Raw genomic sequence first — 19,894 nt, forward strand, 5'->3', positions numbered from 1 at the left:
GAGGGGGGACAGCAGCCGCTCCCTGTGCACCCCAGGGTCTGGGCTGTCAGTTGGCCGTGGAACCTCCCACCCCTCCAGGCCCCTCCTGTGACGGGCACAGCTGGCAGGGTGGGGCAGGGGGTGGCTCCGACCCCCGTCCCTCCAGCACGAGCCTGACCAGTCACGCAGGTTACCAGCCGTGAGGTAGGGAAGTAGCAGCGCCCACCTTGTGGGCTGGAGGGGACGGAAGGAGCCCCGGTCTGCAGAGAGCACGTGTACTCAGATGTGGTGGCTGTGTCCTCGGGTTACAAACGTCCCCAGCTGTCTCATCACACAGAGGCCTCCTGTGCACCCAACGCCTTCAGACGCTGACACTCAGTAGCCCCCACGCCGCCGGCACCCCACCTTCGTGTCGTGTGCGGGTTCCCTGGCAGTCTGGGCTCAGGGCTCCAGCCTGGACCGACTGCAGTGGGAGTGATTGGCAGCTGTCACTCAGCCTGCATGGGACCCGGGGACGAGGGGACTGGGGAGTCAGGCTGGGGAAGCAGATGAGAGGAGCATCTTTCTCGGAGCCGTGGAGGAGGTGGGGGGAGGGGGTGCGGGGAGATGTGAATTAGTGAAGGTTCTTTTCAAATATTTATCGGTTCATTGATCTCATGAGCCACCTCACCCTCACCCTCGCTGTCCCACAGTTTCCTCCGGCTCCCCCACACCCTCCTCGCCATTCTGGGTCTCCTCCACCCTGCTGCAGCTCCCCCTGCCCCGGCCTCTCCTTCTTTGCCCTGAGCCGGCCCTTCTCAGCTGGACGCTGGGGGACGTCGCCAACACATTTGGGTCGTGGGGCTTCACTGGTGACTTCGGAGCAACGAGATGGGGACCTCTAGTGTGGGGCAGGCGCTCGTGTACGCGTGCATTTGTGTGTTCGTGTGTGCGTGCATTCGTGTGTGTGTGTGCATTCATGTATGTACGTGCACACATGTGTTCCTGTGTGCATGCATTTGTGTGTGTGCGCGTTCATGTGTGTTCGCATGTGTGCATGTGTTCATGTGTGTGCACACACGTGTATTTCCTCCTGCTGTCAGGAGCTCGAACACTGCCCCAGTTTCTGCGGAGACAGGGAGGGGACCCGGTGGCCTCACCAAGCAGGAGGACAAGGACAGGACTTCTGCTTACTTCTGCTTACTACCCCAGGAGTTAGGGGTGTCAGGCGCTGAGACAGCAGAGGCTGGCAGTGGGGTTTGGGAGCAGGGCAGGGCTGGGACCTGGGTTCGTCTACAAGGGAGGTGGGCAGGCAGATGGTTGTGGGGGCGGGGCCCTAGCCTGAAAGCGGACACCTCGTGGGGTGGACGCAGCATTGTCCTGCTTGGCCAGGCCTCTCTGGGCACCTGAGCTCCAACAGCCGATTCGACTGCTGGGCCATTGTTCGAAGTCGCCCTCCCAGCAGACTGTAGCCCTCACAGGGCCAGGGGCTGCCCACCCCGACCCCAGACTCCCGTAGACAGGCGTTAGGTGAACAAGGAGCCAGTGGACGAAGGCTTGGCAGAGAGCAAGTCCCAGCATGCTCTCATGGCCTCGTGCGGAAGAGGGACCAGGAGACAGACACCAGACGTGCTGGGTCGGCGTGATGGGGAGTGTGGGAGCACACAGGGCCCCCCAGCGTGGAGAGAAAAGCAGTCATGCGTGTCAGACTTCACGCCTGTGCAGGGATCTTCCCATGCAGCTGGTCTGCTCACGGGAGAGGGCACCTGTCCTCACAGGGGAGGGGCACTGTCACCTGGGGGAGCCAGAGAGCTCCTCCCCCGCGCAGAGGGGCTGCTGCGAGCCTGCCCTTGAGGTGCGTCCGTGGTGAGAGAACAAGAACCCTGCCCCAGCCCACCTCCCATGACACCGCGGGGGACCCCAGTCCCCCCTCTGAGGCCGAGGGACGTCTGCCAGGCTCTTTATCCCCCGGTTGATGGTTCCCACAGCACCCAGGTTGCCGGGGGGCCAGGGCTGGGGGGCCAGAGTCCTGCTGACGAGCTCGGGGCAGGGTCCGGACCTCCCCAGGCGGCTAACCAGCCTTCTCTCTCTCCCTCCACAGGGCAGTCAGGACGCCACGGCTCCGCCTGAAGCGATGGCCCAGCCCTACCCCCCCGCCCAGTACCCCCCTCCGCCACAGAACGGCATCCCAGCAGAGTACGCCCCGCCCCCGCCGCACCCCACGCAGGACTACTCGGGCCAGACCCCGGTCCCCCCGGAGCACGGCCTGACCCTGTACACACCAGCACAGACCCACCCCGAGCAGCCCAGCAGCGAGGCCAGCACTCAGCCCATTGCGGGGGCCCAGACAGTGCCGGTAAGGGGCTCCCCAGACCCCGAGCTGCAGGGTGCGGGGCCCACCTGGCGGGGCGCTCGGGGCGGCGAGGCGAGCCGCAGGGGAGCAGCAGGCTCCACAGTGGGGGTCCCAGGCTAACAGCTGTTCAGCTCACACCGAGTCCTTCTGGTGGCACGTGCTCAGCAGGCACGGTGGAGTGCGGGGTGACCCCACCCGCGGCAGGCCCACCACCTCCCGCTGTCCCGTGTCCGGAGCCAGACTTCAGCGAACTCTCACCTCGTCAGGGAGACGGCACTGGTCCTGGCTGCCAGGGACCTGCTGCTGGGCACCGAGGGGCGTGGCGGAGGCTGGCGGCGGGGCGCGCTGGTGTCCTGGGGCGAGTGGGAGGCTGGCAGCCGGAGGGGGGCCCAGGCCTCCGAGCTGTCTCACTTGCAGGCGTTCCTATCGTTTCTAATCACTTGTAATCTACCTGCTTGGCCGGCCTCCAATCAGATAGCTTCGATTATGTAGTTGTAATGCAGCTCCGGGGAGAAAGGGCTGAGCCCTGCACTTTCCTGCTAGAGAGTGTGGTGAGGGGCGGCTGAGCCCCGGCCGACCCTCCAGAGCCCAGCCTCGAGCCAGCCTGCCGTCCCCTCCCGCCCTCCCCGCGCCTGGTCCAGGGGCCCGCCCCCACCGCTGCACTGGGTTCTGGGGTCATCCAGCCACCCTGCTGGCTCCGTCCCAGAGCTGGCTGGCGGGGCTGGCAAAGGGCCAGCAGTTCGAGCCACCCAGGAGCGGCACCACCCTGGCGGGTCCTGATGGGTGCCCCCGCCTGCTCCCTCAGCCCTCCCCCAGTCCAGTCTGGTCCCCGAGGTGCTGCATGGAGCCCAGGATTACCCACCCGCCCTGTGTGGACAGCGTCCTCCAAGCTCTCCAGGGAGAGAGCCCACCAGCGGCCCTCGGCTGGGGCCCGGCCGGTGCCCCCCTTCTCCGAGCGCTGCCAAGCCGGAGCCTGCCGGAAGCCTTCAGACTCTTCCATGCCCTGCCGTCCCCAGTGCGTGTCTCCCGCAGACACCCCAGGGTTTCTCCAGGCGAAAAAGGCCAGGCCCATGGGTCACAGGCCTGGGAGTCACCCACACTTCCCGCTGCTTCTGATGCCGCAAACCCATGACCCGCACGTGCTCAGAGAGGAGGTGAGCGGGGCCTCCGTGAGCGTGCCCCTGGCCGCCGTCTCTGTCTGAGGGACTCACGACCTCCTCGCAGACGAACGGTGAGCCCAGCATTGGCCCGGGAAGTGGGCGCTGTTGGGAGACAGAGGACCGCAGGGGCCACGGCTGATACGTGTGGTGTGCCCAGAAAGCGCCCGAGGCCTCCTCACCGGTGCCCGTGCAGCCGACCAGGACTCGCCAGGTCTGCCTTCGAGCGCAGACGTTTGGGCACCGACTGGACTGGGCACGGAGCAGTACTCGTGATGGCCATCGGGTCCTACCAGCCGAAGACCTGGAAGTCGAAGGGGCCAGTTGTGGCTGTGAGAGTCCGTGGCCCCGCGTGGCCCCAGGGTCCCAGAGAGAAGTCCCCACAGAGAGGGGAGGCCCTGGGCCGCAGGAGCCACGCAGACGGAAGCCCAGAGCTGCCCGCAAGGCCTCACCGCGCCGCGGACAAGCCTCTGGCCCTGGAGCTCGTTCCCAGGAGGCTGCACCTCGGCAGACCGGCCTCTCCCGGGCGTGGATTCCCGGCTGCGCTCTTCTGGCAAAAGGCAGCGTGGAGCACCGGGCGTGCCTGGGCGGCCTACGGATCGGGGCGCCTCACTACTCTGCAGCCCCCCGGAGTACAGGTGGGGGACCACCTCCCAGAGCACTCATCATGCAAGTGTCCTGCCGCCCACCTGTCCACCCGGAGTGTGGCTCTTCCCACCTTCCTCTGGGACCAGCTTGTCTTTGCTCCGGGACCCCTCCTCCCACTAGGAGGCGCTGCAGTGGCAGGAAGTCCGCGCGGAGCCGCAGCCTTTGCTCCCTGGTGTGGCCCTGGCGGCTCAGGAACAGGGACGGGAGGGTCCCACGCTGGGGTGCCGGCTGAGAAGGCAGACAGGAGATGAGCCTGCGTGAACCGTGCCGGCGTGAGCCCCAGCTCCGCCACCACCATGTTGGCGGGGTGCATGCAGATGGCACCGGCAGCGCCAATGAGGCAAAGGTGGTGGCAGCAGATCCAGAAGGTGGCGTCGTGCAAATAGAGCCCACAGAGGACACAGCTGTGCCTGAGGAGGGGCTGCCCAGGGCCCCCAGGTGGGCCACGGGGGGAAACGCCACCCACCAGCCTGAGCCACGTCCTGCCCGCGGCTGACGGTCATCACACGGACCCAGGCGGCTCTGTGGGAGGGGGGGAGGGGACACTGCAGAGAGAGGTTTGCAAGGCCCCCTCCATCTCGTCTCACGCCTGCCGGCCTGGGCGGCACCCCAGCACCCACACAGGTCCCGCCTGCTGCCAAGCTCCCCCTGCCCAGGGCCCTCTTGGCCTCTCCCTTTGCTGGGCTTGGGGAGGCCTGGGCGGAGTGGACTGCAGGCTCCCCGGGGTGGGGAGGGCCTCCGAGATCCACCTCTGGCCACCTGCACCGGCTCCTGGCCTCGGGAGGGGTGATGGCTGGGGTGACGGATGGGGAGGACGCAGAAGCGAAGCCCGCACGGCCGGCCGTGGGAGGGAAGGGGTGTCGCTGGTGTTCTGTGTTTCAGGCGCTGAAGCAAGGAGTGGTTTAGGGGGGCGGCTCAGGCTGTGTGGGCCAGTGTGATGCGTGGTGGGGAGGCCTGGCTCCCCTCGGGCGCCCAGTGTGCATTACACGCTGGGCCTTCTCAGCACATCTTAGTTCTACCGTCTGAGCCCATCGATCGGCCTCTGTGCAAGCTGCACTCGGGGCCAGGGGCTCCTTCCTCACTGGTCTCCACGGCCCACGCCCCCATGTCCCCCGCCTCACTCTCAGCTGCTCCCCTTAGCGCCTTTGTGGGGGGATCTGGAGCTTGTTGACACCCAGTAGGCTCAGTCTCCTGTGGCCCCCCACCCCCGCCTAGGGCTCCATGTCTCTGGGTGCCAGCCAGGCCTCCTGGCCGAGTCAACCACTGCCCTCTGCTGGCCTGAAGGCAGCATTGCATGTCCCCTCCCCACTGGATTCCCAGGTCCGGGTGACTCCATTCAGTCACCAGTGCCCAGGAGCCGCCGAGGGCACAGGTGTGTGGAATGCAGGGGCAGTGGGGGTGTGACGGAGGGCACTGGGCCCACCCTGAGCCCTGCGTGGAAAGAGCCATACCTTGCAGCAGCCAGAAGGGGGCCCAGGCTCACTGTCTGCAAGGAGACAGCACCGAGGCCGGAGGATGGCAGCAGAGCTGGGGAGCCCTGTCCGCCCAGATGCCCTGCTGGGTCCCAGGCCTGGGAGCGAGGGTTTGCGGGATGGGGGAGGACCTGGTCTTTAGACACCACCCCTTGTGGGATGGAAGCTGAGACCTCACCCCGGGCCTCTCCCTGCAGCAGACAGACGAGGCGGCACAGACGGACAGCCAGCCGCTCCACCCCTCCGACCCCACAGAGAAGCAGCAACCCAAGCGGCTTCACGTCTCCAACATCCCCTTCCGGTTCAGGGACCCTGACCTGCGGCAAATGTTCGGGGTGAGTGTGTGCGGGGTCCCCCATCCCAGACCCCGGCATGGGGCTCAGGTACCACAGTGGCTCCCCTGGGTTCCCTGTCCCTGCTGTCTCCCGCCTCTTGGTCCAGCCAGCTCTGTCTCAAGCCTGCAGGGTGGGAGGGAGGGATGAGGGAGGCCCAGCACCTCCGCCATCTGTCCTCGGGCTTCATAGGGTCCCCTCGAGGCCAAGGTCAGTGCCCGTTAGGTTGTTGATCTGCTGCCGTCTCCTGGCAGGGGCTCTGGAGGGCAGCCCAGCCTCCTGCCCTACGGGGGGCCCGTCCTCAAGCCCAGGGAGGGGCCCAGGAGCACACACACTCGTTGGAAGGAGTGCCTGGGTTCCGTCCCGGGCTCTCCGGGCTGTGACTAGACTTTGCACTGTCGGGTTGCGGGCTGTCGGGGGGCTGGGAGAGCCACAGGGAGCCCTTCGGTGCCGTGGTCACTTTGCTCTGCACCCACGTGGGCGGGCAGGTGGGCAGGCAGCCGCCCAGGGCTAGGCCCAGGGTGGTGCAGCCACCAGCTCCGGCCGCCCCAGCCACGCAGGACGCGTGTGCCCGGCCCGCGGGAGCCCTCCCTGCCCTCCATCACCCCGCTCTCTCTCCTGCCTGCACTTTGCCACCCTGCCTCTGCCTGGACCCCCACACCCACTCCAGGCGGGGTTTGTCGGGGTGCTGCCGAGGGGCCTGGGGATGGCCCAGCGCCATTCCTGACCGCGCCCCAGATATCCACTCCCTTTATGGGGGCCAGGCCCCGTTGGGTTTGGGGTGGATTGAGTGGGGCTGCAGCACTTAGTCGTCAAAGACCATCAGTAGAGGAGCGTCTGCCCCTCTGCCTGGGCCCCCTCACAGCTGCTGCACACAGAGTCCCGCCGACCTGGCTGAGGGTCCTCTTAGCTCCCCGGCCCTAGGGCACCCCCACCTCGCTGGTACCCCCGTACTGCTCGGGAACTCGCTCGGCCCCGGGGCCAGGGCGGGCACCTTCCCCCCTCTTCAGCAGAGCTGGGTAGTGGTGCTGGCTGGCTCCACATGGCCTCGATGCCCTGTGACCTCCTCACAGGGAGGTTTGGGGTGAAGGGGAACCCCATCATTCACAGGCCCCTGGGGGCCACTCTGGCATTCTGGGGGACCTGGTCACAGCCTGCTGGTCTCACGTGTCAGTGAGAGGGCAGGAAGAGGGAGCCGGAGCGTCCAGGCCGCCCAGCAGTGTGGCTGGGGCCTGGGGTCCAGTCGCCGCGGCCCACACAGCCCGGCCCCAGCCAGCACAGGCGGCAGACACCGGAGTCCCTCTGTGGCACTTTCTCTTCCAGGGCTCCTGCTTCCTTCCAGCACCCACCTTTTGGGAAGGACTTTTCCATAGTCCTTCACCCTTTAGTGTGAATTAGCGGTGCCTGTCAGCAGCTTGTAGCTGTCCCAACAGAGCAACGAGGGTGACACCGGCGACGGTGACGCTGCAGTCTCCTTGTCGCCACCCACAGCCTGGCATGCAGCTGGGGCCATGTCCACGGGGCGGTCAGGAGGGTGTCCCTGTCCCTTCAGGCTGCGCTGGGAGCTTGCCCCTCTCCTGTGCCAGGACGGACGGGGCCAGGGCAGAGGCCAGACTGGCAGCAGCGAGGGCCTCCTGGTAACCCACCGTCTCCTGTCTCCCCCACCCTCTCTGTCTCTGCAGCAATTTGGAAAAATTTTAGACGTGGAGATCATTTTTAACGAGCGGGGCTCCAAGGTGGGTGCCGCCCAGAGGCCGCCACCATTACAGCGCCGGCTGTAGGTCCCGCCAGGCTAACGTGTGAAATGTGCGTTTCCTTCCTGGAGAGCTTCGCGCCCGAGGACCCCTGAGCGACACGGGTGCTTGCATCCCCTCCTCACCCCCCACTGTCTGTGTTGTCATTGCTGCTGCCGCCGACGTTTCCCTCTCTCTGAGCTGCCGGGACCTCTGTCTGCACTGGACGCTCCTCCAGGGGCCGCGGTGGCGGGGTCAGCCCGAGGCTCGGGGGAGGGGCCGCAGGTGGGCCGGGGAGGGTGCCCAGCCAGGACGAGCCCTGCGTCCCGCTCTGGGTAAAGAAGACACTGCCCCCCAACCAGGCTTCTAGGGCGAAGGTGGGTGGGGCTGCCCCCTGAGGTCCTGAAACCCAGCCTCGGTCCCCCCAAGTGGGGTTAGGGGGACAGTCCCAGACCCTGGCAGGGTCAGTGCCCTCCGTAGCTTTGGCCTGTCCCCTTGGAGAAGCCAGGTGGTAAGCTCAGGCAGGCTCGGCCAAGCAAAGGCTCCCCCGGCCTGGGGCCAGACCCCTCCTGGGCACCCCCGGGCACCCCGCCGTTGGCCCCAGAACAGACCTCTGGGCTGCCTGCCTCTCTCCTTCAACTCAGCTGACTCAACCCCCTCTCTCCCCCCTCTCTCCTCCTTCCCGTTGCCCTGCCCCCACCACACCTCTTTGCTTTCTTTTTCTCATCCTGTCTCTCGGTGTCTGTCCTTCTCTGCTCACAGGGCTTTGGGTTTGTAACTTTTGAAACTAGCTCAGACGCTGACCGAGCCCGGGAGAAGCTGAACGGGACGATCGTAGAGGGACGGAAAATTGAGGTGCTCAGATAAGTGTGCCGTGGTGGGGACACCTTCACCCAGGTCCCCCCAGGTCCCCTGCTGCCGGTACAGCACTAGGCCAGGGTCCCGGGACAGGAAGCTGGGCGGGGGCAGGGCCGAGCCACTGAGGCCAGAGCCCAGCCCATCACCTGCCGCCTTTGGGGGTCTAGACTCCAGGCCCACCCGAGGGCCCCCTCTGTACCTCCCCGGTCCTTCCTGGGCCATCATCCCCAACTGGGGGACCAGCCAGACACTAGGAAGACCCCAGAAACTGCGTGTTTGAGACTTGGCAGCTCCAAGTCTGTCCTCCAGCTGGGAGGGGGCATTGACCCCCCTGACCCCTCTCAGGAGGCTGCCCCCCACACTGCCTGCCCGCAGTTCCCCCACCCTCACCACACAGGGTCTGCAGCAAGTGGCCAGCGCCTGCAATGGGACCCAACCCAGAGGGCTGCATGTCCCCCACCAGTGCTGTGGCTCTGGGCGTCGGGGAGCTGGGCTCCCCCATGGCAGGGCAGCTGGGTGGTGGAGAGAGGGGTCACCGGCCAGCCCACGGCCCCCACAGGAAGGGACTGGAGAGGTCTCGGGGAGGGTTCCCAAAGGGCAGAGCAATGGAGGCCTGACCTTGGCTGGGCTCTGGCCCGGGGCCCAGGGGTCGATGCTGGCCCCTTCCTCGACCGCCTGCCCTGTTCTCTGCTCCCTTCCAAAGAAGCCTTCTTCCTCCTTCCTATTGTCCCGCCCAGCCCCCGGGCAGTGACCAGGGCTTAGAGGTCTGCAGAGTAGGGCCCACCCCCATGGCACCCGCCTGCCCTCCTCACTGGCCTTGCCCCTGTGGGCGCATCAGAAAGATCTGGGCTGGGGGGCAGTGGGCCAGGCGGTGGCCATTTTGGTGTCTGCAGCTGGGGCCCTCCGCAGGTGTCTCCACCTGGGTGTCGGGCAGGCCGTCAGCTCCTTGAGAGCACTGACCGGCCCACCAGCCAGCTTCTCCGGTGACCTTGGGCTGCCCGGGAGAGGCTGGAGCTTGGTTTATGGAACAGCTTGTAAAGGTCACGGGCCAGGGAGTCTGGACACAGTGCCTGAGCCAGGGGCCAGGCCAGGCCCCAGCCAGTGCTGGGAGCGGCGGTGGGCTAGGCTGCCCGCAGGCAGGCAGGGCAGCACAGTACCTGGGAGGAGGCCGGGCTGGCGGCAGAGGCTGGCCCGGGGTCCCGGAGCTCCCTCCAACCCCCAGCCTTCCCCTCCAAGGGGGCCTTGGAGAAGTGCAGAGGGACTGGGGCGGCCATGCCCCAAGGAGGCTAGCGCTCCCCTCACCCTCTCCTTCCTCTCTCTGGGCAGGTCAATAACGCCACAGCCCGAGTCATGACCAACAAGAAGACTTCGAACCCCTACACCAACGGTAAGGTGCCCAGGACCCCCGGGAGGCTGCAGGGGCCACTGCCGGCCAGGACGGAGGCCCTGGAGGAGCCGGGCTCCTGGAGGTTGACCTCCCTGGATGCTAAGCGCCCCAGGCCCCAGCTCTCCCCATCAGAGGGGCAGGTCGGCTAGCAGAAGAGCTGGGGCGGCCCACCCCTCGCGCACAGTTGGCGAGACTCCTGGGCTTCCCCAAGCGTGTGGCACCCAGAGGCCCCGTGGACGGCTCAGGCTCCGTGGGACGGCGGCCACTTCCTGGAGTCTCTTACCGCCGAGCCTGGGGAGAGCCTGGACCGGTGGTGCCCAGTGTCCAGGGTGTGAGCTGATGCAGGGAAGCACAGTCCCCGGGCCGTGGGACACTGCGGGGTTGAAGCCACTAGAGTGAGTCCCAAGGGCCCCCTGAGTAGTCATGCTGTGCACTCGACCGTGAGCAGAGTGGCTGGTCCCCTTTGGAGACGGGGCGGCTGGTGCTGGTGCCGAGAGAGGTTCAGGGAGTCCAGTTGGAAACACTCACCAGGCTTGCCAAGGGGTTACTATTTGCAGAAGACAAGGGGCCGCCCAGGGGGGTCTCAGCTGCCCCTAACCTGGGGTCCCTGACAGGGCACGGGGCCGGCACTGGCAGGTAGAGGCTCCGGGACGCCAGCATTGGCGGGTGGCAGTGCAGCAGCCCGGCCTCAGAGGAGGGGGCCCAGAAGAGCCCCTTGGCAGGGGGGCTTGGCCATTGCCTCCAGAACTCGGCTTCCGCGTGGATTCTTACCAAGCAGACAGTTCTCAGGACTGGAGGTCTTCCCAGGAGATAGACCATTGCTTCCCTCCTCACCTGATCCCGGCACAAGTGTTCACACCGGTGACGGTGGCCCACAGGCTCACGGGGAGTGGGGAGAATGGACCCGGGAGGAACAAGGCCGCCCGCCCGGCAGCAGGGAACCTGCTCTCTGAATGCCTGCGGCCAGAGCCCACTCAAAGCTGGTTTCCACCCAGACGCCTCCGATTGGGCAGCCGGGTCCCTGGTGGGAGAGGAAGGCTGGTCCAGGAGCAGCCAGCCCTGAGCAGCTCACCTGCAGAGAGGGAGAGCCTGGTGCAGATTAGAGCCGGGGGCAGGGAGCGGCCAGGGACGTGGGTTCTGGCCCTGCCGCACACCAGGTCCGCGATGCCAGGCGGCTGCCTCCACTTGTTCATCTGTAAACAGGGAGGGTGGACACCTGCCTTGGTGGGTGGGTTTCGAAGGAGCAGCACGTTGTCAAGGGCTCAGGAAGTCCTTAGTATTCGAATCCAAAGGCCCTTTCTCCCTAGGCGCCTTCCGCTGGCTGCTTTGGGGACAAACACACTGCAGGTAGATAGGGGGACTCAGCTCTGAGAAGGGGGTCCTGGAGAGCTTGACCCAGGGCGCGGGCTCGCTCCGGGCAGAGGCCCGGCCTCTGGCAGACCCTGACCCTCCCGGAAGGCGGCCAGGCATCCGCAGAAGGCACTACCAGAACCGAGTTCTGTCAGCTGCCAGAATCCCTTACCCCAGCTGGGGGCCTGCACACATTTACATAAGCGCCCCACTTGGCCGGTGCCCTTGGGGCAGGGGCGTGCTGAGGAGGGCCACCTTTTAGCAAGAATCCAGAAGGCACACGGCCTGATGGGTGGGGAGTTACCCGGTCCCTGTGCTTAGGGAGCAGCCAGCGCCCAGCCGGTGAGGCTGCAGCTTTGGAAGAGGGGCGGGGATCTGTGTCCCGCCTCCTGCACCCGCCCCACTGCAGGGGGAGGGGCCACAGGCTTGGGGAGGTCCCAGGTGTGGGAAGAGGATGGGGAAGATGGTGATTGGACTCGTTGCTTTGGTCTAGGCTGGAAGCTCAACCCCGTGGTGGGCGCAGTCTACGGGCCTGAATTCTATGCAGGTAAAGGGCTGGACCAGTGGAGCAGGGCCGGCGGGGGGCGTGGCCTGGTGGGTGTGGTCAGGCTCGGGGACGTGGCTGGGCAGGGGCGGTGCCTGTGGGCGTGGCCGAGGTGGGCGTGGCTGGACGGCAAGGCCCGGCGTGGTGCGACTGGTGTGGCTGCGCGCGAGCCTGGCGGTCCAGCCTACCTGCACCCTATTCCTGCCTTCCCACTCACACGGTCCCCTCTCTTGCCCCCTTTCCTGCAGTGACGGGGTTCCCCTACCCCACTACGGGCACAGCTGTTGCCTACAGGGGCGCGCACCTACGGGGCCGGGGCCGGGCCGTGTATAATACGTTTCGGGCTGCGCCGCCCCCGCCCCCCATCCCAACTTACGGAACGTGAGTACATGGGGGCGCATGGGGCGGGAAGCATGGAGCAAGGCCCCCGGTGTGGGAGGGAGGCCTGAGGCAGCCAGAGGGTTAGGCAGCCTTTCCAGAACTGCGGGGGCCTGTGGGAACCCCAATCATGACGCTGCAGTCCCATCTTGATGTGCAGCCCCCTCACCCCCACCCCACCACAGGGAACCAAAGGTCACTGGCATTGGGGCACATTTAGAGCCCCAGCAAGTGCTCTGATGGGACCCTGCTTGGCCCTGGAGTTCAGTGAGGGCCTTCTCCACGCCCACACTGGACTGTCTCCCTGGGGCTGTGCCCCCCGCCCCTGATGGGGGCACAGCGCCTGGGTGGAGGGGGGAGAGAAGTCAGAGGGGCCACTGGGCCCCGGGGTCTGTGGGAGAGAGGAGCCGACCAGCAGGGGTGTTACTCTATTGTTATACCAAACAGGGCACTGGAGCAAACGCTTGTTAAAATGCCAGTCCCATGGGCAGGGCTGGCACCCTGCCCCCTCCCTCAGCAGACAGCGGAGCCGGCCTACCCCGCCTCTCCAGCGTTCCCACCACTTTCTTGTCCATTTGCTTCCAGGGTCGTGTATCAGGACGGCTTTTATGGTGCTGAGATTTATGTAAGTGCAGCGCGGAGGGAGGGAGGGAGGGAGGGTGGCACCGGGCATTGGCTCATCCCTGGAGCAGCCAGTCTTCCGGTCCCCGCCCCCTCCCGTCCTCAGAGCCCAGGCGGCGGGCATGGGCTCCCTGGGCCTCACACAGCCAGGCCTGGGTTATCCGTGCTCAGCACGGGGTGGTGAGGAGTAGGAAAGGGTGTCCCTCGTTCTGCAAGGTGTTGTGTGATGGGGCATTGTGTGGCTCCCCCATGTCCCTGACCGCAAGGCCCAGAAAGAAACCAGGAGGCAGGGGCTCCAGAGCAGACCCTTAGGGTCCTGTCTCCCCTCACCCCCTTCTTGGGGCTGCACTCACGGTTTCCCCAAGGTCAGAGCCTTGCTGATGACCCCACCCCAGACTCGCCTGGCCCAACACAACATCCCGTTAGCCAGGGCCAAGGCGTGCTCCGAGCTAATGCCCTTCATCCTCCACCCTGTCCAGTGTCCATGATGGCACCACGTCAGCCACGGGTTCCCTATGCCCGTCAGCGTCAAAGTCAGGGCTCACTGCCCGGTGCAGGTCGTGGGCACCCACAGTGTGCCAAAGCCTTGCACACAGCCAGTCGTGTAACTGGTGCCCACCTGCATGTGTTGAGTGCAGGAATGGACGGGTGAATGAGTGAATGTACGAATGAATGAACGGACGCCCCGCTCACCTCGAACCCTGCTGCGGGGCAGCGTGCAGTCCCCAGACCTCTGTTAGACCACAGCTCCGGTGCCCAGGCCTGCTCCAGCTGCCCAGCCAAGGGGAAGGTGGAAAGGCTGTGTGCCCACTAAGGCCCTGTGCTCTCCCTCCCTCCCCTGCAGGGCGGCTATGCAGCCTACAGATACGCTCAGCCCGCGGCAGCGGCGGCAGCCTACAGCGACAGGTAACACCTGGGACCACAAGCCAACCCACTGGTCCCTGCAGGGCTGGGCTCACACAGACAGGAAGCCTGGGGTGCCTCCCCTTAGTGGGCACAGGGTCTGGACAGAGGAGAGATCTGAATGGGATTGGTGACCCCCAAACGGCAAGCCTCCCCAGCTTCTGTAATCACTTCCTGCTTGCACGATGGGAGGCTGAGGACCCCGGTCTCAGGTCCCAGGAGGCCCAGCCTGGCACCTTCCCTGTGGGCACTCAGCCTATTGGCCACAGAGCTCCTGCTTGGGGAAGGGCACAAGAACCTGTGCTGGGCACACAGTGGGCACTTAGAGGGCAACGGTGGCTCTGTCCATGGTGCTGGCTCCGACTTGGGGCCTGCCCGGCCCTCCCTCCCACTGGCAAGCGGCAGCCCCCACCAGCCCACCCCTTGGTCGCGGTCTCTCGTGGCCCAGGTGTTCGTCAGGTGCACAGCAGGCCCCAGAGCCTAGCCCGTCCTCCAAGCTGGCATTTCACACACAAAATACACACAGGGACACAGTGCCGCCTGCCCCTTGATAGCGAAATCCCTGCCCCCCCATGTTCCCTGGATCTTCCCTCCGAACCCCATCCTTGAACATTGCCTCGTTCTCTCTGGGAATCGGGGTGTCTTCCCCCACACAAGCTCTGTGGACCCTTCCCCTCCCACGCAGCCCCGGGTAGACCCGGTGCCCCGCGGGTCACTCACTGGAAGCCTGAGAGGGGCCAGCCGGGTTCCAGACACTTCCTTCCGGGAGCACGGCTAGGAGGGAGGGTGCTCAGGAGCTGGCAGAGGAGGTGGGAGCCTGCTGCCACCCTCACCTGCCCCCTCACCCCGCACCTGCGCCCCGTGCTGTCTCCCCAGTTACGGCCGAGTCTATGCAGCCGCTGACCCCTACCACCACACCATCGGCCCCGCGGCAACCTACAGCATCGGAACCATGGTAAGGAGGCTGGGCGGCCTGGCCCTTGGCACCGGCCGTGACGAGGCGGGCACGGCACTGCGGCCAGGGTGGGTGGGCAGGCCCTTAGGAGAAGGGGCTGACCTCAGACCAGTGCCTCGGGTCTGGCGGCTGGAGAACCACAGCCCGGAGCTGAGCGGCAGGGGCAGGGACGTGCCCTTTGTGCACTGGTGGAGGTAGGAGGAGGCAGGTCTGCCCCGCTGCCCAGCAGTGCCGCCTGGCCCTCTGCAGCATCCTGGTGCGGAGCAGAACCCTGCCCAGACCTCCCTCCCCACCAGAACCAGCAAAGCCTTCCCAGCAGAGGCAGGCGGGCCTCCCCTCGCGTGCCCGTGTCCGGGCCACGGTCCCTGTGCGTCACCCCTGGCTGGGCCTTTTCTTGCATCAGGGTGGGGAACGAGGGCTACCCACCGTTTGTCACCCAAGCCCCCAGCTCCCGGCTGCAGGCTTTCTCCTGGGGAACGGGCTGCGCTCCCAGCCTCTGCCAGGAGGGGCGCACTCCTGCCGGGCCGGCGTGTCTGTGTGTGTGTGCGTGTGCGCGTGTGGCCAGCTGTAAGCACACCCTCTCTGTCCCGCGGACTGTTTCCAGTAGACACCCCCTTCCGGGTCCCTGCCCCGCCTGTAGCTAGGGGCGTCCAGCATCAAAGATGAAAACGAGCTGGGGAGCAGGGGGGGGGAGCCAGCGAGGGTGTTTCCACCTCCTTTGGCTTTGATTGCTCCCTCCCGAGTTTTGTTTTGTGTTTTGATTTTTGACAAGCCTCAGACACCCCAGCAGCCTGCGGTGACCGCCGGCCGCCACGGGAGCCGGCCCCGTGGGGGCCCACGCCGTCCCGGATGGAGGCCCCTGGGCCCCAGAAGCGGCTGGGCCCTCCACACAGCTGCTAGCTGACAGCTCTCATAGACCCGCAGAGGGTTCCCTCTGAGGTCCTTTTCTATTTTCAAGATTTTCCATCCCCCCCCAGATTTTCTTCTCTGGCATTTGCCATTCTCTTGCCATTTCTGGCAAAACTGGTTGGGGGGGTGGGAGGTTCCTGTGTGGCCCCCTGGCCCAGGGGCCGGGGACAGAGGAGAGGGACTCCAGTGACCCCCGAGAGCTCCTGGGGCCGGGCACACAGGCGCAGCCAGGGGAGCCCTGCAGAGGTCCCTCCACCCTCCCGCGTCTGCAGGGACCCAGTGCCACCCCACCGCAGTCCGGGGCACAGAGGAGGAGGGCTCTCACTCAGACCTCCCCCAGAGCAAGGAGAGGGCAGGGCGGGCCAGGCCTGAGCCAAGAGAGTCCCCAGGAGACACCTCACACCTTGTCCAGGGGCACGGTGGCTGCAGGCCCTAGCACCCAGCCAGAGGCCACTGTGACCTCAGAAATAGGCCCAGGGCCCCTCCTGCTGCCCTTTCGACCTGGCCCGTGTTCCCCAAGGCAAACTATGGGGGGCAGGAGACGGGAGTTAGCTATTTCTCTTTTTGTTTTTCCTTATCTTTTTTTTTCTTTTCGCCTTTTCCCCCCCTCCCGGAGGTGGTACTGATTGGCTGTCTTTCATCTTTGATGTTGCAGGCTAGCCTCTGCCGAGGAGGGTACAGCCGCTTCACCCCCTACTAGCAAGAGGCCCAGCCCCTAGCAGCATTCACAGCCTGTCTAGTACACACCAAACCCAGCAGTCCAAAGCCAGGCACAGCCACCAGGAGGACAGTGCGCCCTCCCGGTCAGCGACGCACGCCGCTGACCTCTGCGCCGCTAAAGTCCATAGGTTTTACCTCCAGCCAGCTGGGCCCCCCACGATGGTGTGTGTGTCTTTGACCTGGTCACCCCGTATGTCTGAAACCTCGGTTCCCATTTTGACTTTGTTGACCTTGCGCCCCGAGCCTCCCAGGTATGGTATGCCCACGGGCAGGCTGGGCAGAGGACCCCGAGTGCTAGCAATAGGGCCACACCCACGAGGGTGGCCCATCCCGGCCCCCGAGGTCTACAGAGCCACGAGGACGCCTGGCCCGGAAGCCACCCAGCCAGCCCAGGGCACAGTCCTTTCCTCCCCGGGGTGCTGGGGTCGGTGGGTTCACAGCCTCGAAAAGGCTCAGACCCGTTACCCACCAGTCACGGGAGCTCTGCCTGCCCCCCGCCCAGCCGAAGCGAACCTTGCGGATCAAATTGTATTGACGTCTCCTGCTGGTCCGGCAGCAGCCCCGGCAGCCTCAGAGGTGCCTTAGCCTCTGATGTAAGAGATCAAAGTGAAGGCAGAAACCTCCCTGTCAGGAGGCCGCGGCCCCTGCAGTGCCCCCCCCCCCCCAGCGTCCACCCTGAGAGGGTCCCGCTGGCCTGGCCCTGGTGCTCATGCTGCTGCCGGCACCTCCGTCCCCTCCCCACTCAGAAATCCTTTCCATCAGGGTCATCTAGGAGGGGAGCCTGACGGGAGAGCAGGCCAGGAGCAGGGGGAGGCCCACCACGGGCCGTGGGGCGCGCGCCGGGTGAGCCCCTCATCCGGAGGGGCGCCATGCCGAGCTCCGCCCTGTGAGCCATGCTGCTGCGGGCCGTGCGGGCTCTGGGAGGAGGTGCATCTGCCCTCAGGCCAGGCCCTTGCCTCGGCAGCTGTTGTGGGAGAAAGTGGCATGAGCCAGGGAAGCCCGGTACCAGAGCGGGGCTTCCGGGGCGGACGGCCAGCTAGAGGGTGTGGGTCCCTGCCAGGCAGGGCGCTGGTTCCTTGCCGGTGGGGTGGGCACACCCTGCCCAGGTGGCGGCCCCCGCGCCTCACTGCCCAGAGCACTGCCTTCTCAGCGGCCTCAGTGCACGCCACCCACGTGGCCACTCGCCCTGCCCTGAGCTCCCCTCCACAGCCAGCCAGGCCCCTGCCCACCAGGCTCCCTGCAGCCCTCCGACCCCTCCGCCCTCCACCCTCCGGACCCTGAGGACAGCTGTCCTGCTCCCCAGAGCAGATGGGCCCCGAGAGCTGGGGGGACAGGGTTGGGCCGGGGTGCAGGGCGCGGCCCTCGCCACAGGCCCGCAGCTTCCGCGAAACTGCACGCCCTTTCTGTTTCTGTTGTAGTGAATGCTTCCACCGTCCCCTTCTCGGACCGCCAAGGGCAAACACAAAACAAACAAAAAATCACAAAACAAAAAACAAAACAAAAAAAGATGTTAAGATCCAAGCAACAACAAAAACCAAGCCAAGACGCATCCACCACGTCCAGGTCCCGCGTGTCGGACCCCAGCGAGGAGCACCGCCAGGCCCAGGAGAGCCGGCCGCACCCTCCCGACGGGGCTGGGCGCGAGGGGCGGGGCCGCGGTTTCCTGTCCAGTCTTCCTTTCCTGGCCCCTGCTCCCGGGCCGCGGGGGCAGCGTGGGGGCAGCGGCGGAGGGCGCAGGCCGCGCGGGCAGAGCCGGCCAGCACCACTGTGTTGCCAGCTGTACCCGTGGGAGGAGGCTGGGCCGCGGGGGGCACAGGCAGGGGCCGCTTTTCATCCCCAGGCTCTGGCTTCAGCCCACGCCCAGTCACCCCGTGTCGCGCTCGGGGCGCAGCTCTCCCTCGCGCCATGCCACCATGCCCATGTCCTGCAACCTGAGGCAGGCTTTGCAGGCCACCGAGGCTGTCCGACCAGCAGCCCTGGGCTCCGACCCCAACACCAAGGGCTGACATTCCAGAACTAGGGGCGCCCAGGCACCCCTCCCTCCGCGCGAGGGGCTCCCGGGCTGCCCGGCCAGGATGGATCCTGTACCTAAGGATGGGTGGTGGGGGCCGTGAGGTCCAGGACTTGCCCTGATGGGCTGTTTCCGGTTCCCTTGGAGGAGGCCTGAGCTGGCCTTGGGAGGGACGGCTGACCCCACAGTGCCTGCCGGACGAGCCCTCCGCACCCCTGCCCTGCAGAGCCTGGCTCCGCTTGGGAGCCGAGGGACGGCCAGCGCCTGGCTGCACGGTGAGGCTGGGAGTCTCGGTGCTTTGGGTGTAGACAGCCAGGCTGGAGCAGGGGGAGGCCGGCCTGGGGGAGGGGGCAGCAGATGGCGAGGAACAGGGAAAAGCCCTGGCCAGGCAGATAGTTGGTTCAGGGCAGCAGCAAAAAATAAAAAAACCCAGGTTCCCAACATGGTCCACTACTGTCTCGTGAAACTTCAGAAGTAAAGGACGAACCTCACTTTGTACTCCGCATCAGCTCCTGGGGCCAGGCTCCTTTTCTAGTCCCGTGTACAGCGCCCGCCCGCCGCCCGCCGCTGGCCCTTCTCGCGCAGCTGCGTCCGCTCCCCGCTCCCAGGACTGCAGCCAGCCCCGGCTTCCTTTCTTACGTTCTGTATGCTTCCCAGGCGTGACCCTTCAAATCAGCAGTATTATTATTAAGGTTATTAATAAAGATTTCTTTCTTCAAACCAGGACGAGTCTCTGATTTGGCAGCTCCCGGGCACAGAGGGTGGAGGGCACCGGGGGCCAGCCTGCCTGCGCTGAGCCCAGGTGGCCTGAGGGAGGGGGTCCTCCCTGCCAGACCGGCCTCCCCGACCCTGTCCCCGGCCAGGCTGGGCATCTGGGCGTGGGCTGCTGCGGCGAGGTCAGTGGTCTGGGGAGGTCTGTGAGGCGAGGTCAGGCCGCGACAGTGGTCCCACGCCGTGGTCAGCCCTGTGCTCCGATGGGGGCGAGCCCCACTCCTGGAAGGCCGGCGTGGGGGACGCAGCCACCAGCCCTCCGCCCGGAAGAGGAGGGAGAACCGGGAAGGGAAGCAGCAGACTCCAGACCCAGCGCCGAGCGCCTGGGGCTGGCCTGGGGCTGGGGCAGGGAGACTCCGGCGCCCACCAAGCCCACGCGTCTGACTTGAGGTCTTCGTTTTCACAAGGTGGGGTGATTTATTTCAGTGATTACACCCGAGGGGGGTGGGGGCCCCGGCTTAAGTGCCGACATACTAATTTTCCTGCGCACGGGCCTTGGCTGGCGGCAGGACGGGACCGCGCTCCTGGGGGGTGGACTGGGCCCCCCGGGACCATGCTCTGCTGGGCCCTTACTTCTAATTGCTTGCTCACCAGACTGAGAAAATAATTGCCACTATAAATTTTCCCTCCGCTGCATAAAATATTCGGGGCAACTAGCACTTAAGGAAAAAAGGGGTTTCGTGAAGGAAGTTTCAGCTGTGAGGCCACGTCAGGTGCCCAGCCGGCGCCCCGCTGGCTCCCCCGCTGGGGACAAAGGCTGGGAGCCCCCGGGTTGGAATGAGAGGCTGGAGCCCTCAGGGGAGTTGTCAGCACAGGGCCGCCCCAGCTCCTGAG

General features: G+C 66.0%; 1 protein-coding gene across 5 annotated transcripts; it reads left to right on the forward strand.

Moving 5' to 3' along the window:
* Nucleotides 1–2,063: 2,063 nt before the first annotated feature.
* RBFOX3 (RNA binding fox-1 homolog 3) lies at nucleotides 2,064–17,765 on the forward strand. Of its 5 annotated transcripts, none has more exons than XM_036268749.1 (11): nucleotides 2,064–2,314; nucleotides 5,786–5,923; nucleotides 7,603–7,656; nucleotides 8,416–8,508; nucleotides 9,838–9,898; nucleotides 11,742–11,795; nucleotides 12,041–12,173; nucleotides 12,756–12,795; nucleotides 13,636–13,697; nucleotides 14,571–14,649; nucleotides 17,697–17,765. In XM_036268749.1, exons 1-11 carry the CDS (start codon nucleotides 2,093–2,095, stop codon nucleotides 17,697–17,699), a joined length of 939 nt encoding a protein of 312 aa, XP_036124642.1. In that variant the 5' UTR covers nucleotides 2,064–2,092; the 3' UTR covers nucleotides 17,700–17,765. The 5 variants fall into 5 exon arrangements, with proteins under 5 accessions (XP_036124642.1, XP_036124639.1, XP_036124641.1 ...); XM_036268746.1 differs by lacking the exon at nucleotides 17,697–17,765 and adding an exon at nucleotides 16,214–16,258 and having other exon boundaries at nucleotides 2,070–2,314; nucleotides 12,618–12,795; XM_036268748.1 differs by lacking the exon at nucleotides 17,697–17,765 and adding an exon at nucleotides 16,214–16,258 and having other exon boundaries at nucleotides 2,071–2,314.
* Nucleotides 17,766–19,894: the final 2,129 nt, after the last annotated feature.

This window comes from Molossus molossus, unplaced genomic scaffold, assembly GCF_014108415.1.
Source record: "Molossus molossus isolate mMolMol1 unplaced genomic scaffold, mMolMol1.p scaffold_m16_p_19, whole genome shotgun sequence".
NCBI classification, from domain to species: Eukaryota; Metazoa; Chordata; class Mammalia; order Chiroptera; family Molossidae; genus Molossus; species Molossus molossus.